General features: G+C 37.2%; 1 protein-coding gene across 1 annotated transcript in view; it reads right to left on the minus strand.

Annotated features, from left to right (window-relative positions):
* Positions 1-2,267: 2,267 nt before the first annotated feature.
* The window catches only part of LOC137392957 (interaptin-like), a 50,198-nt gene continuing 32,779 nt past the window's right edge, over positions 2,268-19,686 (minus strand). Inside the window, exons 15-24 of the mRNA XM_068079327.1 lie at positions 15,065-16,150; positions 13,983-14,225; positions 12,680-12,802; positions 11,585-11,771; positions 10,603-11,423; positions 9,398-9,567; positions 8,917-9,092; positions 4,808-5,061; positions 4,473-4,569; positions 2,268-3,039 (exon numbers count right to left, since the gene is read on the minus strand). Coding sequence (XP_067935428.1) covers positions 2,705-3,039; positions 4,473-4,569; positions 4,808-5,061; positions 8,917-9,092; positions 9,398-9,567; positions 10,603-11,423; positions 11,585-11,771; positions 12,680-12,802; positions 13,983-14,225; positions 15,065-16,150 — 3,492 coding nt within the window. The 3' untranslated portion in view covers positions 2,268-2,704. The remainder of the gene's footprint in view (positions 3,040-4,472; positions 4,570-4,807; positions 5,062-8,916; positions 9,093-9,397; positions 9,568-10,602; positions 11,424-11,584; positions 11,772-12,679; positions 12,803-13,982; positions 14,226-15,064; positions 16,151-19,686) is intronic.

The raw sequence follows: 19,686 nt of genomic DNA on the forward strand, positions 1-19,686 counted from the left end.
TGCAAGTAAACACTATACTCTGTGCATGAGAAAGATTTTAAAGATTTAGTAATGATTGATTTATTCTAGCTTGGCAGCGGTTGTTAGACGGTTTAGGAACAAGAATTTATGGTTGAGCAGAAATGCACAACCAGGAACATTTGACAACTGCCAAGTTGAATGCGAAACTGACAGCGTGTTGTAGTTGGGTTTATGGCAACAATAAAGAGAGGATAAGTCTCAAATTGTTTGTGCTCTTAGCATTTGTAGGCAAGTTGGTACACTTTTGTAATTGACCAAAGCTTATGAATTACTCATTAGTTTCTAGTTTGATAACAGAGATAGATTGATTACCCACACAGATTAGAACTCCTGGAACTTAAAACTACTTAGATGATTTGTCTTAAAATCTCCTAACACTTTTGGTGAGATACCAAATATGGACTTAACAATATTATATATTTACATTGATACATATACGGCATATACATGTATATATAATATATATGTTACATTATATAGATACAAGCCAAATATACATAAACATATCTATAAATCTATAAAGTGAATCTATCTATCTATCAATCTATCTATCTATAATCTATAAAGTGAATTTGATTTCACGACCTCCAGATCTAAGGGTAGCAAACTTAATCATTAAGCTATTCGGAGTACAACGGTTTCATTGGGCAAATAGCCATTACTCACGCTTGCTTGGGGTTAATAACTAGCACTGTTGACTGTTACATGTCACTAATGTTAAGCTGGCCCAAAACACAGTATTGTTTTAGTAAGGGTCTAGCTTTCCAGATAAGTTACTCAAATTCATTAGGTAATTATTCTGTTACCCGTGCAACAATAAACAATTGGCTAGTATATATATATTACAATATATATACATGTATATATACGTATAAATATATATACTGTAATGAGAGTTGTGTTTGAAGCCAGTTTAATCATGGTTACGTTATGCGGTAAGAACTCTCATGCAATCATAATTTTCATGCTTGCTATTAATAACCAATAGTATTTTCCGAAGTGCTTTGAATGTGTGTATTTTAACCGATGTAATAGGTATGACCACAATTATTCCATTGTATAGTATTTTACCCACTTGACCTAGTGGATAGAACTGCCTGCAGACCTGGAGGCTCCAAGTTCTAATCCACTGTAAGCAGATTTTTTGTGCTTAAAACTTTATCGCTATAATTGGACACACAAATGACAGACAGCCAACCACTGAGAGTTGTGTATATGGATTGGGTGATGCTGTAAATCAGACCAATAGTTCTTTGGTGTGCCTTCAACAATGTTACAAGGATCTACAAACATGTTTGACTTATTGTCGAATAACCTAGCTCTCTAAAAAGATTTTTAATTGAACATGGATCGCAAATATGTGGCTGGTTGTTTTTCTTCTCTGCCTTAGAAACACAAGTTTTGTCCTTTGTTAACATTGAGACACTTCTACCCAGCACATCACAAAATCTTTGAACATTTTGCTTTATCCGAAACTTGCTCATTTCCCCATTATTTCGTGCAACAGGTTTCAAAATCCTGCGTAAACTATGCCCAGAATATGTATATTTATCCTTCTACGCACATGACAAATACCATCTTCTAATTCGTAAATCCAACATATTACATTCACCATCATATGTTTCTGTTTATGGACTTTCTGTTACTACAACCTTCAATTCATTATTTACATTCCTCTGCATTACTATTAAATTACTAACTTTTAAAATGGATCCATTCAACTCACTCAACAATTCCTAATTTCTGTCTTTTCATTTTTTTATTTTCTTTCTTTTGAAATGTAATGAAAAACATTTTGTTTATTATTACCGATAACGTTATACATTAATACAGTTTGATAATGTGTCATCTGGAACTGATGGTGTTGAAACAGACCAGTTTACCACAACTTCGTTTGAAATTCTTCCAATAGCTAAAGTTCTGTGTTGGCAGAGTTTGAATACTAAAATTATGTGAAACTGCAAGCCAAACCTATGAACTATGACATCTTGAGCACAATGAATGCAATTCGCTATATTGAATATTTCTGCCTACGACTGCTTGCAATTTTAAAAAGGCTAACAAACTAGCATCGCTGAGGAAAGTATCGAAACTTTCTGCATATTTTAGACTTGGAGACAAGTGGGCTTCTAAAGTCAAATAATTTTGCGATTAGTTTTCCCCTGATAAGATGGCTAACGTAACACACTCCAGAACACTATGAACAAATTTGTGAATTCTACTTGAAAATACATGATCATCTATAGAAAAACATCTAACAACAAGCTTGAATTTTATCACATAAGCATTTCTTTACATTTATCACAGCGTAAGCACCATCAAACATAAATAGCCCTAACTACCCAAAGTTATATACGAATATAAAATAAAATAACTTAAAATCTACGACCAGCTAAAAGTATGAAATGAAGGTTTAAAACTGACAAAATTCTTATAATGGACCAATTGGAGGCAAGATTCTTAATATGGACCAATTGAAGGGGAGATAAGAATGAAAAGTAACTGTTGCAGTTACATAATTATATAAAACAAATGAGCAACCAGATGGAATAATTCAGTTGAAGCATAAAATGGATACTACGCATCCAAGCAATATCATCTTCACTCAGTTGTTGTAAGACATGACCAACTGCTTATGAACCAAATTCGTGTCAGTAATGGCGGCGAATGATGCTTTGTATTCTTACATAGGTTCAGGTAAGACAGCTTTGGGCTCATCTGGCCCTGGACCACCATCATCATATGACCTTCCCAATGACTTTTCAATTTTAACATATGGAGAAGTGGTTCTACTACTCAGTCCGCTCAATCGGATAGGTAAGCTGGAGTTGCCTGCTCGGTTGAAGGGTAACTCCAAGTGATGGCTTTGCTCCCTATATCTCAGAGAATCAAAAGAAGTATGAGGTCCCCGACTATCGAATGGATGAAGACTATTGTGATAAGGTGCGGAAATGGCTACATCCTGATTGGCTGTAATGTAAGGACCACTCACTTCGGAGTCTGTCGCATCCGATGTACCTGAGAATTTAAGGAGAGTTGTAGCACAATTCAGGGATACAAACAACAGCCTTGAGACTGATGAGGTCAATCAACAGGAAGCAGTGCTGTTTAAATCAGTTGATTTAAACATTGGCGCACTTCAGGAGAAATCTAGCCAGACGATGAAAGAATTAACATGAATGTGCGAAAAAATCACAAACAAGCCATCAAAGTAACTGAAACCATTATTTGAAGCGTCTGTCCAGTTGATCTGTACATGTAGTTGCAGAAGAACTTATCATGAGAAAAACTTACAATTGCTTGAGTTTAATGGCAAAACGCGAAAGCATGAAAACCAACCACGAAAGATGTGAATCATGTGAATAAATGAACAGTGGCAGAAGGCTAGGTGTAGGCTATAAGCAGTGCGTTACGTTACGTCATGACAGGTCAGTGCACACACACGCCCACCAGAGCTGACATATGTAAACAGCCTAGTACCTGCAGCAATCGTCAACTTTTCTCCTCACTATAGTATGACTCATTTTCACACAATTGATAGCATCAATAAATTAAACCCAACATATCAAAATATTCAATCAATTTTTACAATTTTTAGAGTGAATAATTATTTAATTACTGTGGGAGAAAAACAGAACATTTAATGTTCATGTGATAGCTGGGGTGAACAAGTCAAATATTGCTGCAGTGGGTAAGAATGTACAGATATCAGCCTTGGCCTTTGTTTGTTACCTGGTAAATCAGATGAATTCTAAAACATGCAAGGCTTACTACAAAACTAGAGCTCGGGCTAGAGGGAGTGCGAGTACTAACAGTCAAACTGTGCATGCAGACTACAACTGACTAAAGGTGACATAAAATAGCTAGTTAACTCTAGCAAACAAGCTACATGACTATAACAAAAAGCCAGCTTCTTGTAGCAAAGAACTAGCTATATCTAAAAGCTAGCTAACTAACAAATACATCTCTTAGGATAGCAAATAGCTATGACACTATAAAAAACTAAGATTATAGCAAATATCTTTGCTGCTATAGTAACTAGCCAGCTCACTATAGCTAGTAGCTTACTACCTATAGGTATACCTACTAGGTATAGCAAAAAGCTAGCTAGTTAATCATAACATAAAGCCATTTAACCCACCAATAACTGAAACACTGTTTCACTATAAGATCTAGTTGAATGAACATTGAAAATATTATGTCGATAATTATGATGTTAATCGAATACCAAACAAACCACACATCAGTAGTTAGTAAACTACTAACAGATGATGAAAGCACTATGGAATTGTTTAATCCTGTCAATCTCACCAAAACAAGCAACACAATAAGTGAAACTGGCTAACTACATGTAGCTACCAACTAACTAGATGCGATTAAAATACTGTTGTGATTAAATCTAAAGAAACAAAACAGAATAACTGAAAAAAATGCCTGACAGCCATCCTCACCTGGAAGACTGCTATAGACTGATGACCTAGAAGACCTGAGGGGAGTGGAAGTGTAGCCCGTAGACAGTGATGGAGATGTTGAGCCAGTAGAGTTAACCTATAGAGAGAAAGAGACTATTAAATGCATGTTTCACAGAGTAAACTATGCTCAACTATTGTTGAAGGACCTCATACACGGCTATTATTTTTTGACCAGAAATCACTATGGTGAATATTCCATATTATTTGACTAAACTGGAGCTAGTATACAAACAGATAATAAACCAATTTCGAAGCACTTCCTGCCGTGTAACAAACACCGAGCAACTCGAATGTAGACTGACAAATAACAGCACCTGATTGAGCTTGCCGAGCGAATGTCGTATCATCTGATTTAGGTCGGTTGACTTCCTGTCAGTCGTACTGCGATGCGACGGTGACTTACTGTTCATCTCGCTGTGCAGCAGACTAGAGTAGTTTTGAACATTCGTCTGCTGCAACTTGTTAAAGTCATACGATGAGGTCATTTGATGATCGCTTTGAGACGACCAGCCAACTGACTCCTGATTGGTTGAAGGTGTTGGAGCAAAAGTAACGCTATGAGGGGTCACTGCAAAGGACAGAAAGCAATACAGGTATCATACGTTTCTATTCATAAGCGATGATGAGATTTTCAACCACTCCTAGTGGCGATACAGTAGACGTTCCTATAAAATAAACCTCCTACAACTACAATGCAAATTACACTTAACGTAAAGATTTTATGTAAAGTTTTTTGCTTCGTGTTATGTAAGAAATTTTATATAACATGAGACGTCTAATTGGTGAAAGTTTTCAAATTCGATCTGAATACCGAGCCTTAAAAATATAGTTTTCTCTCTTACTGCATTGTCTCTTGGGAGAGAAAACGATGTATATAGTAGCCTTATTATATATACTATACTACTATATACTATTTATATACTAGTAGCCTAGCAGTCTAACATGTTGTGAGAGATTATCAGGTATGTCGATAAAGCAAAGAGAGTAAGTAACTCCACAATTATTCATAAATACTTGAGGGTGGCCGGTTGGTGCAAGTGTCAGTCTACCAATCTGATTGTCATGAATTGAAGTCTCAATAAAATCAATCTTTTATCCCACCTCCTAACCCTGGCTTCGGACAGACAGACAGACACCACTCTTATGATAGGAAATATATAATTTTGTTTTACTTTATTATAAACAAACACTTTTTTTAGCATAGACTTATTTGCTTAAAAAAAAGTAAAGAATAGATATGAATAGTATACCACAGAAGGTGTGTGCTCCCCTTACCCTGATATTGCCGTAATTATAAAACCTAAACCAAGTAAAAGTGACAAAGGTAAAAGAGGTCGATACAAACCAATAATACCCAAAGTTACTAAATAAAAAATTAAGTTTAGTTTTTTTCTTTTTGAAGAGCCACAGAGATGAGTTTAGGATAATTTTGCAATGGATTAGGCAATTTTCGTACACCTACTTTACTGTTCGCATAACGTGAAATACCTACTTTACTGTTCGCATAACGTGAAATACCTACTTTACTGTTCGCATAACGTGAAAAACCTACTTTACTGTTCGCATAACGTGAAATACCTACTTTACTGTTCGCATAACGTGAAATACCTACTTTACTGTTCGCATAACGTGAAATACCTACTTTACTGTTCGCATAACGTGAAATACCTACTTTACTGTTCGCATAACGTGAAATACCTACTTTACTGTTCGCATAACGTGAAATACCTACTTTACTGTTCGCATAACGTGAAATACCTATTTTACTGTTCGCATAACGTGAAATACCTATTTTACTGTTCGCATAACGTGAAATAACTATTTTACTGTTCGCATAACGTGAAATACCTATTTTACTGTTCGCATAACGTGAAATACCTATTTTACTGTTCGCATAACGTGAAATACCTACTTTACTGTTCGCATAACGTGAAATACCTACTTTACTGTTCGCATAACGTGAAATAACTATTTTACTGTTCGCATAACGTGAAATACCTACTTTACTGTTCGCATAACGTGAAATACCTACTTTACTGTTCGCATAACGTGAAATACCTATTTTACTGTTCGCATAACGTGAAATACCTATTTTACTGTTCGCATAACGTGAAATACCTATTTTACTGTTCGCATAACGTGAAATACCTATTTTACTGTTCGCATAACGTGAAATACCTATTTTACTGTTCGCATAACGTGAAATACCTACTTTACTGTTCGCATAACGTGAAATACCTACTTTACTGTTCGCATAACGTGAAATACCTACTTTACTGTTCGCATAACGTGAAATACCTACTTTACTGTTCGCATAACGTGAAATACCTATTTTACTGTTCGCATAACGTGAAATACCTATTTTACTGTTCGCATAACGTGAAATAACTATTTTACTGTTCGCATAACGTGAAATACCTATTTTACTGTTCGCATAACGTGAAATACCTATTTTACTGTTCGCATAACGTGAAATACCTACTTTACTGTTCGCATAACGTGAAATACCTACTTTACTGTTCGCATAACGTGAAATAACTATTTTACTGTTCGCATAACGTGAAATACCTACTTTACTGTTCGCATAACGTGAAATACCTACTTTACTGTTCGCATAACGTGAAATACCTATTTTACTGTTCGCATAACGTGAAATACCTATTTTACTGTTCGCATAACGTGAAATACCTATTTTACTGTTCGCATAACGTGAAATACCTATTTTACTGTTCGCATAACGTGAAATACCTATTTTACTGTTCGCATAACGTGAAATACCTACTTTACTGTTCGCATAACGTGAAATAACTATTTTACTGTTCGCATAACGTGAAATACCTACTTTACTGTTCGCATAACGTGAAATACCTACTTTACTGTTCGCATAACGTGAAATACCTACTTTACTGTTCGCATAACGTGAAATACCTACTTTACTGTTCGCATAACGTGAAATACCTATAATGTAAACATTCTCAGGACATTATTATTATTCACGTCATGGGACTTCAAAAATGAGTTCAAAAGCTATTCTCTACAATGGTTTACACAGTACAGTAATACTTCAACTTACGAGTGCTCCAACATACGAGAAACTTGAGATACGAGCCAGCTTTGAAGCAAGTTTTAGCACTAACATACGAGCCATGTTTGAGATACGAGCACGTGAGTCAGTTGCCAAGTATGCCGGAGGTGTTTTATGAGAACAGCATCACTCTGTATTTTTCAACTGCTCAGTTTATACTTTTGTACCGTGTTTTTGTGCGATTTTCAGTGCAGAATTATGTGAATTAAAAGTACTCTGCGTTGACCGAAAGTTTGCCAGTAAAATGAAAGATAATGCAAAGAAAAAGCGATTGATAACAGTTGATATTAAACGGAAAATTATTGAAAAATATGCAAAATGTGTATGCGTGATTGAACTAGCTCAACAATATGACAGAAATACATCCACAATTATCAAACCGAAGGATTACATTGTATATTCAGGGCATTTAGTTTGCAAAAGGACTGGCCATAGTTTCTAAACGGCGCAGCGATCTTCATGACCGCTGATGGAGAGACTGCTCAGGCATTGGATAAACAATTGGCCGGTGACAGAGTAACTAAATTGATGCTATATGAAAAGGCCGGTGCTATCTAGCAAAACTATAAAAATAGACATTCGGACGAGTTGGCTAGTGGTCACGCATTAACTTTAGGACGACACCGGCGTTCGTCCTAATTGCAACATGTTGAAAGGACGACAAAGGCAAACGTCTTTAGATAGGATTATCTTAAAACGGCCGGCTAGTCGTGAAAGCGAAACAAAGGAAAAATTCGCTAACCAGCGAGAAACTTCAAACTACGAACGCCGAAGAAAGTTTAAAAACGTTAAGTTAAAAATGAAAGTTTGCTTTTAGGTTTGCTTCTACGTTTGTCTTTTAAGACAATGATAAAATCCAAATTTATCAAAGTCAACTGTTGTAATGAAAGATAACTTATATCTCCCTCTCTGGCAAATGCTAGCGTTAGCTGCTATTGTATGTATTATTTAATTTTACATTTTAATTAATCACATTTCCTTGCATTATTTTTTAATTGTTGTTTTTTGAAAGCATGTGGTAAGTTAGGACAATAACCAACATGTTTTTTCTGTTAAAATATTTTGTTTTGAGTGTTTTATTTGCATTTTTAGAGTATAGAAACCAATCAATATATATTTAATGGTTCTATATATAAATAAATTGCACCAACATGCGAGTAAATTAACATACGAGTAAATTAACATACGAGCTCAGTCTCGGAACGCATTAAGCTCGTAAGTCGAAGTATGACTGTATTATAATACCCGCTTAAATAAGCATTCAGAGTTGTCTACACATGAAACTAGTCAATAGAGCGTGACATAGTCAATACACATGAAATAGTCAATACTACTTACGTCTGCTAGTTGAAGAATACGGCCTTGAAGGAGTCACATTGCGTGGTCTAATGGCAGGTGTCATACTACGAGACCTTGCGGCAGCAGGTGTCACAGAGCGAGCTCTAGATGCTGGCACTGTGCTGTGAGGTCGACCATGCCCACTTTTTGCAGATGTATCCAAATTCCGACTCGACCTGCAGGTGGTTAGAACATTTAACTGGCCGGGGTACAAAGCTAGGATAGTATTCATAGATGGTACTAAAGTTGAAAGTTTAATACAAACAATCTGACAAACATGAATTAATGTTTTTAGATAAATGTTTCAGCCTTTTAGGAAAACTACATCCCTTTTTTTAGGCTATCTGTTTCAGGATAAACTTTGTGGTCAATTTTTTTTACTGAACTAGATATTTAGGACGATGTTTGCTCTTTAAATAGAAAGTAAACCGAGTATTCTAAAGGAACTAACTATAAGAAGGATGCCCAAATGGCTTGTTACCGAGGACTAGAAGATGGCTCTGAGAGGATGTTTGACTGGATGTAGTCGTTGCAGTCGCCAAGGGTGTCGCGTAGAAGTCGATTGGAATCACACACTTCCTCTAACGATCTCTCCAACTCATCGAGCGTGTCATTGAGCACATCATGATGTACTGTTTGCTTCTTCATTTGCTGTAGAGGATATGTATCTCATTTTATTGTATTATAAGCTATACATTTTTCTAACAATTCTAATAGAAACACTTTTTGTTTGTTGAAGTTGCTTGTCCATTTGCAATGAATATTAATTAGTAACAGCTGGTCTCATACAATACCGCTGCAAACTGTGCTGCCCTTTTAGGCAGCAGATCATGTACACGCAATCTGACAATAACCAACCAATAAACTAACAGCAAATATAACATGACAGTTACTTGCCAGAAGATATCCCAAGTAATGCTGACCTATGCAACCGTGTGCCATACCAGATCTATTAAAAGTGAGCTCACGCAGACGCTCGACACATGAATAGTTTTTTAGCATCTTGTACGCTTTTGAGAATTCGCATTTAAAAAAGTGATCAAGGCACTAAAGATGCAATAAAAGACACCATCTGGAGCGCGGCCTTTAGGGAACTAACAATACTCTGCTGTAATTATATAATGGAGCTCCGTAATAATAACTATTAAAGAGCCCCATCACTAATGAATTTCTAGAGCACATGGAATAAATAAAAATAAATACACAATTAAAAGTAGTTTTAAAATAATAAAAAAAAACAAATAGCATAAATAATAGAGCTATAAAAACAAATTAAATTGAAAAGCTAATGTAGCCCTTGAACAGAACTACAACCTGCCCGCATACTCTAGCCAGATATAACAGCTCTAATAGATGTACCAGTTGACACTGATACATCTATTATTAATTATTCCGGCTATGCTGTTTAATAGCGAGTCAAATAATGCAGTTTATCAATTGTTAACTTTTCCAATCCTGCACATGCTACGCATCTAAATCAGCCATCACTGCTTCAACAGTAATTCTCTTTAACTCTCTTTCAAAAGTTTCAAACCGTAAAAATACTAAATTTGTCTTTCCTTTTAAGGATAAAAAATCAAAAAATTTCATTACATGTATTCAGCATATAGTTTTATTTAGATGACCCTTTTAACAGAACAAAACACAATATGAGGCACTTTGAATGATCGAAAAGACAAATTTTACCTTATGAAGAGAATTCCGGTCAGTATTGAGGATATCCAGCTCTGCTTTCAAAGCAGCATTCTCAGACTCGATCGCTGACATCCTAGCACCCTCTCTGCCACTCTGGTAGCTAGTACCAAGCACATGATTTTTTGTGGGAGTACTGGTACCTGGTCTGTTGGTGAGAGAACGAACTTTTAGCGAGAGGCTGTCATGACTGCTGGCTAAGTCAATGTCACTAATATCAGAAGGCACTTGCAGGTTGTCCGGAGGAAATTTACGCGCTTGTTCTGTAGTAGCATGGGGCTTGGGTGAGTGGAAATCGTTGACTTTTACATGAGAATTGTGAGAAGGTATGTAGCGCAGCTTTAGGTGTTGCGAGTGAGTGCTACTACTAGCACCTGCCACCTGCTGGGGCATGTCAACCGGATATCCTGATGAGTGGCCAGTTGTCAGTTTATGAAGCGTATGCTCAGCTTCAGCAGGTAGCACTGAATGTTTCTGGACGTTATTGGGAGCCATATGCGAGTGATGTGTTGGATAGGAATGCAGTGGAGTAGATGACCCTGATTCAGGTACCCGTGGTAGGTTGTCAATTTTTTTACTATGCATTAGTAGAGAATCACCGGATACATGGTTGGTGTCATTATGCAGACTAGCTGCTAGCAATGATGAGTTGTTCAGTGTAAAACTTTCAGGAAGCCCTGCATAGTCAGTGGCTGCTGACTTGCTATCAATGGTTGATTTGATGGAGGCGCTGCCAGTACAAGATGGTGCCTCACTGCTGTCTCCTTGCTTCTCTTTCATTAGTTTCTCCATCTCAAATATCTTTCGACTATATTCTTCAAATAGAATAAACATGTTATGAATAATTACTTCAAGTAAAAACACATATACCAGAGCTCGAAACTACACAAGTGAATGCTAAATATATGCATATTTAAACATATTTAAAAAATAGTTTGCAGAAAAAGCTGAGACAACAAGTCCAAGTCAGTTGTACCTATATTTGACTTGGCACGCTTGCTCTGCATCATTTCGACTTGTCGTTTGGCAGCGAGTATGTAGTCACGGAGCTGTGAGGCATCATTAATGGACATGATGTCGGCAGCGCTCACATCAAGGAGGTTGAGCTGAGCGTCAGCAGAAGTGTAGCTGTCATCTAAACTAGTCTGAACGGCTGTCAGGTCCTATAGACAGAGAGCTTGCTCAGTACTATATAAGTACTATATAAGTACTAGTAATACTACTACTATTATTACTGTGACTATTACTGTGACTATTACTGTGACTATTACTACTACTACTTCTACTACTAGCACTACTACTAAGTACTACTACAATTACTACTACTATTACTACAACTACTATTACTACTATTATTACTACTACTATTGCTACTACTATTACTACTGCTACTACTACTACTATAACTACTACTACTACTATAACTACTACTATTACTACAACTACTATTACTACAACTATTACTAATATTACTATTACTACTACTATTACTACTGCTACTACTACTACTATAACTACTACTATTACTACAACTATTACTACTACTATTACTAATACTATTACTAATACTATTACTAATACTATTACTAATACTATTAATACTAGTATCACCAATAATCTACCACTATTATTACCACTACTGTTACCACTGTGACGAGAATCAGTGTCTCCTACATCTACCACTACTGCGAAAATTCTGACAAGCTGTTTGAACATAAAATCTGGCAGTGCACCTGCTCACTAGCACAACAAATAAGACAAACTGCCTTTCTTAAATGCGTGTATCTTTAATTATGCCAAAAGACGAAACCTTATCTAGATGTCTATCTCAAGTGATCTGCAACCAACATATAAACCTAAATTTCTCCCTATACCTAGGATAGAAAAGACATTAGGCACTATCTGAGCTACTTACCGTATAAGGAATAATACTTTCAAACACCAAAAGTAACCGATACTGAGTTTAATATAAACAAGTATTTACTGCGCATACTGTTCATGTAACAGTGTCTGTAGACACTGTTACATGATGTCATCAATAGATGCGCAAAACTTTATACAAAAAACCTACAGCCTGCAGAATCTTGTTCCTTTCTTCAATAGATCTATTCATCTCCTCTAGTTGGTTGACTCTCAGCTGCAGTTGTCCGTTCTCTGTTCGAAAATGAGTTGTCGTGAACTTGTACTCGGCTGTCTACAAAAACATGCTAGAAGTTGGCAAATCTTCGCATATCAAACGCTCACATGCTCAAAGCTGTGAAATAATCGCCAGACCAATTTGCATCTTTCCTTTTCAATATACATCCACAGTTATACCTTGAAATACGAGCTTAATGCATTCCGGGACTGAGCTCATATGTCAATTCTCTCGCATCTCGAAGCAACTTTTCTTATATAAAGTAACTAAATACAAATTGATCTGTTGCTCACCCTCTGACAAAACCATCTAAAAGCTGGACATTACAACGGTAAAATGTGTTTTTAATTGTTCTAAACCGCTTTCACAATGTAGAAAATACCTATATTATGGTTATGGCCTGCAATAAAATGTAACATTATTATGTACAGTACTGCATGAAGTTCCTACCTTAGAGACAGACAGTACCGGCGAACGCGGTGTGAGAGAAGTTTGATGGCAACACATTTGGTACGCTACACTTTTGTGATACTAACATAACACAAGCTTTAAATTTAACTTGAATGAATTTAGCTCGCTCGGCATATGCTTAAAAATATGATCTTACGTTAAACATAATTCTAATTTTGTCGTTATTTTAATTTTAATTACATGTTGTGAGAGACCGTCAGGTATGTCGATAAAGCAAAGAGAGTAAGTAACTCCACAATTATTCAGAATTACTTGAAGGTGGTCGGTTGGTGCAGGTGTTAGAGTGTCAGTCTACCAAATGGAATGTCATGAATTGAAGTCTCAATAAAATCAATATTTTATCCCAACTCCTAACCCTGGCTTCGGACAGACAGACAGAAACCACTCTTATGATAGGAAATATATAATTTTGTTTTACTTTGTTACTTTTTTTCGGACTTTTTGCATCACTTCTTGACTAGCTTTGATATTCACTATCATCCGGTTTTTTTAAAACTTTTTCAAATGGACCCAATGCAGAAGACAGAGAGATGCTATTCTCATAAGTGACTCTAGCGCACTCAGCCACCTAGCAGCCGCATCAGGCACTGTGTTGTTTCTCAAACTTGTCTCATGTCTCAAGGAAACAAATTGCTAGCAATTTTTCTTGTATCTCAAATTACCTGCCTATTGGGATGCTCATATGTCGAGGTATGACTGTATACTAATTCATGTTAGGCTAATCATTTTTAAGTTTTAACATGCCGTAGAAGTAACCTATACTTACCTCCTTTTGCAAAGCCTTGAGTTGCTCGTGCAACTGAGCAACCGCATCGTCTGCCTTCTCATCAAGCTTGGCTGTCTTCAGCAAACCCCTCAGTTCCAACTTCACCCCATCAGATACATTGTGTGCGTCTCTCAGCTGCTGTCTCAGATCTCCTAACTCCATGCTGAGTCTATCAGACTCTGACTTATACAGCTCTGCATTCGACCTGGCAGCCGCTATCTCGGATTCCATACCGGATCTCATCTACAGGTAGAAAATTCCTTCACCAACATTATAGAGATTCATCTCAAGAAGTTGGTTATCAGTAAACCTTTACATGTAAAATAAATCTGTGCATTTCAGCAACTCCAACTATTTCATTCTCTAAGAACAGAGTAATCAAATACAAAATGCTTAGAGCACACTTATGCATCGTATGAAATTTAATTACATCAGCGACACGCTTAATCTGACGGTAGTTTATATTCAATGAATTCTCACTAGTCCACTAAAATATATATATATATAAAATTTATATACATATTGAATAAATATATATATTTAATATATATATTGAATATACATACATATATCGAATATATATATTGAATATATATATTCAATAAGCCTATATATATTAACTGTATATGTATATATTGAATATATATGCATGTACATATATATATACATATTCAAGACATATATTACTTTAATGGCAATAATTTCATTTCAAACAGTGATGTTTTTCAAAATGTGCGACACAGAAATCATATGAGAAGAAAGAAAAGGGAAACAAACAGCAAGCCAATTAAATCAAACAAATGGTTCAACATATTGTGTTTAAAAGACCTTTCTAGGAGAAGAGATAGTTCTGGAAACAAGGATACCAGGAGAGGAAACATTTTCTTTAAAAAAAAACATACTGAAGGAAGAGGGACTTGAAAGAAATGTTGTGAATGTGAAGATGTTATGAAATAACAAAGCTTTAGAATTGACATGTCCACGAAACTAGTAAAAAGTTACATTTTAGCTACGAGTGAAAAAAGAACTGAAAAGAACAAGTCAACTATTCAAGAGGCAGAACTACGAAAGGGAAAACCCACCTGCTGATGCTGCGCTGACTGTGTGGCCAGCTGACTCTTCCAGTCAGTCATGGACTCACTGAGCTGTGAGTGCAGAGAGTTCAGCTGCTGACTCAGGTCATCCTTTTCCTGCCGCGCTGCCTCTAATTTTTCAAACAAGTCAACGCTTTCCCGCTTGAACTCGGCCATTTGCGACTCCATATTAGCTTTAGCCACCTCAAGCTGCTGCACCTTCATCGACTGCGAGACGTGCTGCGCTTTTTGGTTAACCAAATCTGAGTTGAGGGAGTTGACCTTAGCCTGAAGGTGGCTTCTTTCCTGTGTCAACTTTGTTAGCTCGGCAGTCATGTCAACCTCCCGCTGTCGAGATGCCGCGCATTCGGCCTGCAACACGACCAGTTGCTGTCGAGTAGAGGCCACTTCTGACGAGAGCTTGACTGAATCCTCCGAGGCCTTCTCCAGCTGCGCTGAAAGTTGCAGCTGAAGTCGTTCCTTGCTAGTCACCTGTGCAGTTAGTCGATCGCTCGACTCGGACAAATCACGAGACAGCGACTCATTTTTGGAGAGAGCAATCTCATGAATGGCTTGTAGAGCGGTAAGTTTCTGTCGAGTTATTTGCAGCTGAGACTCGACATCTACCAGCCGTTCGCTGAGTTGTTTGTGATTGTCTAGAAGACCACTTTTCTGCTGGCGCAGAGAATCCTGGTCAGCATTACCCCTAACAATCGCCTCTTCCAGCTGTTGAACCTGTAGCTGCAGCGACACTCGCTCCTGATCGGTGTCTGTTATAGTTGACTTGACAGCCTGTTGAGCTGCTGAAGTCTCTGTACTCTTTGAACAGTTTGAGAAGCTTGTGTTTGCTGACCTGTTTACTAGCTCTGTGCTGTCAGTACCTACTCCGCAATTCCTACAATTCTCATCGCGAGTCTCTTTTTCGACCTTGAGAGTTGTCACCTCTCCTTGTAGCTGTTCCACTTCAGCCTGTAGCTTCTGATTGTCGCCCTCCAGTGAGCCGACCATCGACTCATAAAGCTTCTCCATATCTGCCTGACGAGTAGCGAGTGCATCCAACTGGGTGCCCGAGATAGGAGATGCATTGTTGCTGAGCTAAAAACATTGAAACATCCAAATGTATTAACAGCCTAGAGCTAGCGTTAGCAGTGCTACTACAAGCAACAACAAACCCAGGTTATAGAAAGTATGCCGATGTCCATAAGTGTGTGAGTTATAAAGTCTGTGATTTGATGTTTGTTTACAAGGTCAGGTCTGAATCCGTCAAATCTATGAGCTCACAAAACCGCACAAATAGATCTAACGGTTACAGTTTATGGGCCACTGAATAATGAGCAATGGAACTAATCATGGCTCTACTAAGTAGATATTTTCAACTGTAATATTTATAATATCTATTAATATACATATATTATAATATCTCTAATACATATTCTAAAAGGTTACATGTTTCTAATCCAACAATTCTATGAGAAAGACAGAGAGAGTCAGCATGTCCACAGTAAAGCAAAACATGAAATTCATAAAAGGGTTGGTCAGAAAGTCCACCAAAGGGCTAATGGAAAGGATGAAATCAATTAAAATAAATTTACCAAGTTGGTGAGCGTTTCTGGCTCTTCAATAGAATTTATGTTTGAATTATCAAATAGAAAAGGAAAAACTTGATTCAATGATTCATAAATAATTGGTACAATTACACGCTAATTTTAGTCGTACTTCATTTCCAACCAAGTTTCAAACTTCTATAGACACATTTGAATCAGTAAAAACCCAACACTGCTATTAAATTATTAATGTATTGAGGAAATGGTTGCAATTTTATCAGCGGGCAAAACCGCCAGTTTTGCAACTCTCAACTGCACTTAAAGTTATAACTGAATCTAAAACTTATACAAAAGAGAAAAAGCTAGAGACCGCTGCTGTTCCCCGACAATAGAAAAGACAACATTAATTTTTCTGGCCTCAGAATTTAAACTATTTTTAAAGAAAGAATAGAGGTCAGGTGACAAATAACTAGCTTAATGCTTTACATAATGATTTGCAACTCTGAACAAAGACTCAATGAGCGGGTGTTGATTTACAAATGGCAAGTTCGACGAGTGTCCGCAACATAAGTGACAGATCTAGCAGGTGCCTGCTACATAGAGCCAGTCTAACAGATGGAAATATTGAATATTAATATTGATTAGCAAGTGGAATGTACAGACAGATAATATTTCAATGGTTTGGAGTAGTGTTTATCTGTAGTAAACACTACTGTGCCACAGTATTTACACTGCTCTAATGGAACTGATAAGAAGACGACAAAATATCTTCTTTCCTTCCGTAAATGAAATTGTTCATTCAGCTTTGGCTAGCCATTTCATCTCCAGTAAAGTTCAAGGTCATAAACAGAATTTAATAAAGGAATTGGACAGCAAAATATGAAGACTAGCACCCTGTCAGTTTAGTGTGCCTAGTGAAAGATTATCAGGAGTGTCCATAAGGTAAAGAAAATCGCTATCTGCTCAATCATCTCCATGATTTAAAAGGTGATTGATTGGTGCAGGGTTTAGAGCAGTGCTGCCCAACGTCCGGCCCGCGGGCCGGATCCGGCCCATGAAGCCTTAGAATCCGGCCCGTGCGTCAGTCTTTAACTTATTCCTGTTATTAACGCAGAAGCTTACAACTGTTATTTTTCTTCGAAGATGATTGGCTACTAATCAATAGTTTTCAGTTTGAAGAATTCAGTAGCGTTAGGTCAAAAATTAGTGTCTTTGCTGACATTGAAAAATTGATAAAAAGTGAAGTATCACAGCGTGTACGATTGATTGATTCGATCGTCGAATCAAAAGCCTCAGGGCGCTCACCTCAGCTGGTTGAAGAAGGACTGCTGGGAAATTACCATAGATATTTCAATAGAAAACGCTGAACTTTTTACCGCTTATTGAAATATCTATGGTATTTTCCACCGAGGCGCGCACGCCTTATTGACTTTCCGCATCAATAAAACTGGCTTTTGAGGTGATTCAATTTCAAATATACTCCAGCACAACCTTTGATAAGGAAGCCTTCTTATACCGATGAGCAAATTACAGTAGTTTCTTTTTCACAATAAATTTCAAATTTTGTTCATCCATGGCGTCGGCTAGAAAAATCAGAAAAGTAGACAAGGAGAATCGCAGGTTTAACGAAGCATGGACAAATTTGTATTTCTTTGTGGAATCAAATGCAAAATGTCTTTGTCTGATCTGTGGTGAAACAGTCGCAGTTCTAAAAGCTGAAAATGTGAAACGGCATTACACATTAAAGCACGCTTCGACCCATAATCGTTATGAAGGAGATCAACGCAAGGAGAAAGCACTTTTACTTCAAAAGAATTTAGTCTCACAACAGAACATTTTTCGGAAAGTAGATGATGAATCGAAAAAGTACGCCAAAGTGAGTTTCGTCATTGCTGAAAAGATTGCACGCAACATGAAACCTTTTTCGGAAGGAGATTTTGTCAAAGAATGTATCACCTCGGCGATTGAAATTCTGTGCCCAGAGAAAGAGAAAGCTATAAAATGTGTTAGCTTGTCGCGTAATACAATAACCCGAAGGATTGAAGAACTGGCCAAAAATACGAAAATGCAGTTGAACGAACTTTGTAAAAACTTCGAAACTTACAGCATTGCCATCGACGAATCTACTGACATTACTGATACACCACAACTGGCGATTTTCGTGAGAGGTGTTGATTCAACTTTTAATATCACTGAAGAATTACTTGCTCTATGCCCCATGAAAGGAAATTGCACGGGTGCTGCTGTTTTCAAAGAAATCGACACTGCACTCGAAAAGGCGGGACTGACTTATGATCGTCTGGTGGGAATTGCTACCGATGGTGCACCGGCCATGATCGGCAAGGAGCAAGGCTTGCGTGGTTTCATCCAAAGAAAACTGGAATCCCTGAATGTGAGTAAAGACCAAATATTGTGGTACCATTGCATTATACATCAGGAATCACTTTGCTCCAAAATCTTTAAGTTTGATCACGTCATGGATAATGTCGTGAAAGCTGTCAACTTCATTAGGAGTCGTGCATTGAATCATCGACAGTTTCGAAATTTTCTCGATGAGATAAACGCCGAATTTTCTGGCATTCCTTACTTTACCGAGATCAGGTGGCTCAGCCGTGGACGTACTTTGAAACGCTTTTACGATATTCGAGAACATGTGGCAGCATTTCTTGAAGCAAAAGGAAATTTATGCATCAATTTTGATGACGACAAATGGATGAATGATTTTTCTTTTCTGGTGGACATTACAGACAAACTGAATGAGTTGAATGTGCGGTTACAAGGAAAAGAAAAACTCATCCATAATTTGTTTGGGGAGGTGACAGCTTTCCAAAAGAAACTGGATTTGTGGATTGCTCAAATTGCTGACAGCAATTATGCCCACTTTCCTTGCCTTCAGAAACAGTCGCACATTTCAACCATGAACCGGGAATTCTTTGTGAGTGAGTTAAAACGGATGCAGGAAGAATTTGCCAGGAGATTTAAGGATTTCCGTGCTTGTGAAGACCAGCTGAAATTTTTTTCAATGCCTTTTGACGTGGATCCTGCTGATGCCCCCGTTGAGCTTCAAATGGAATTGAATGAATTACA

Source organism: Watersipora subatra, chromosome 4 (genome assembly GCF_963576615.1).
Source record: "Watersipora subatra chromosome 4, tzWatSuba1.1, whole genome shotgun sequence".
Classification (NCBI taxonomy): domain Eukaryota; kingdom Metazoa; phylum Bryozoa; class Gymnolaemata; order Cheilostomatida; family Watersiporidae; genus Watersipora; species Watersipora subatra.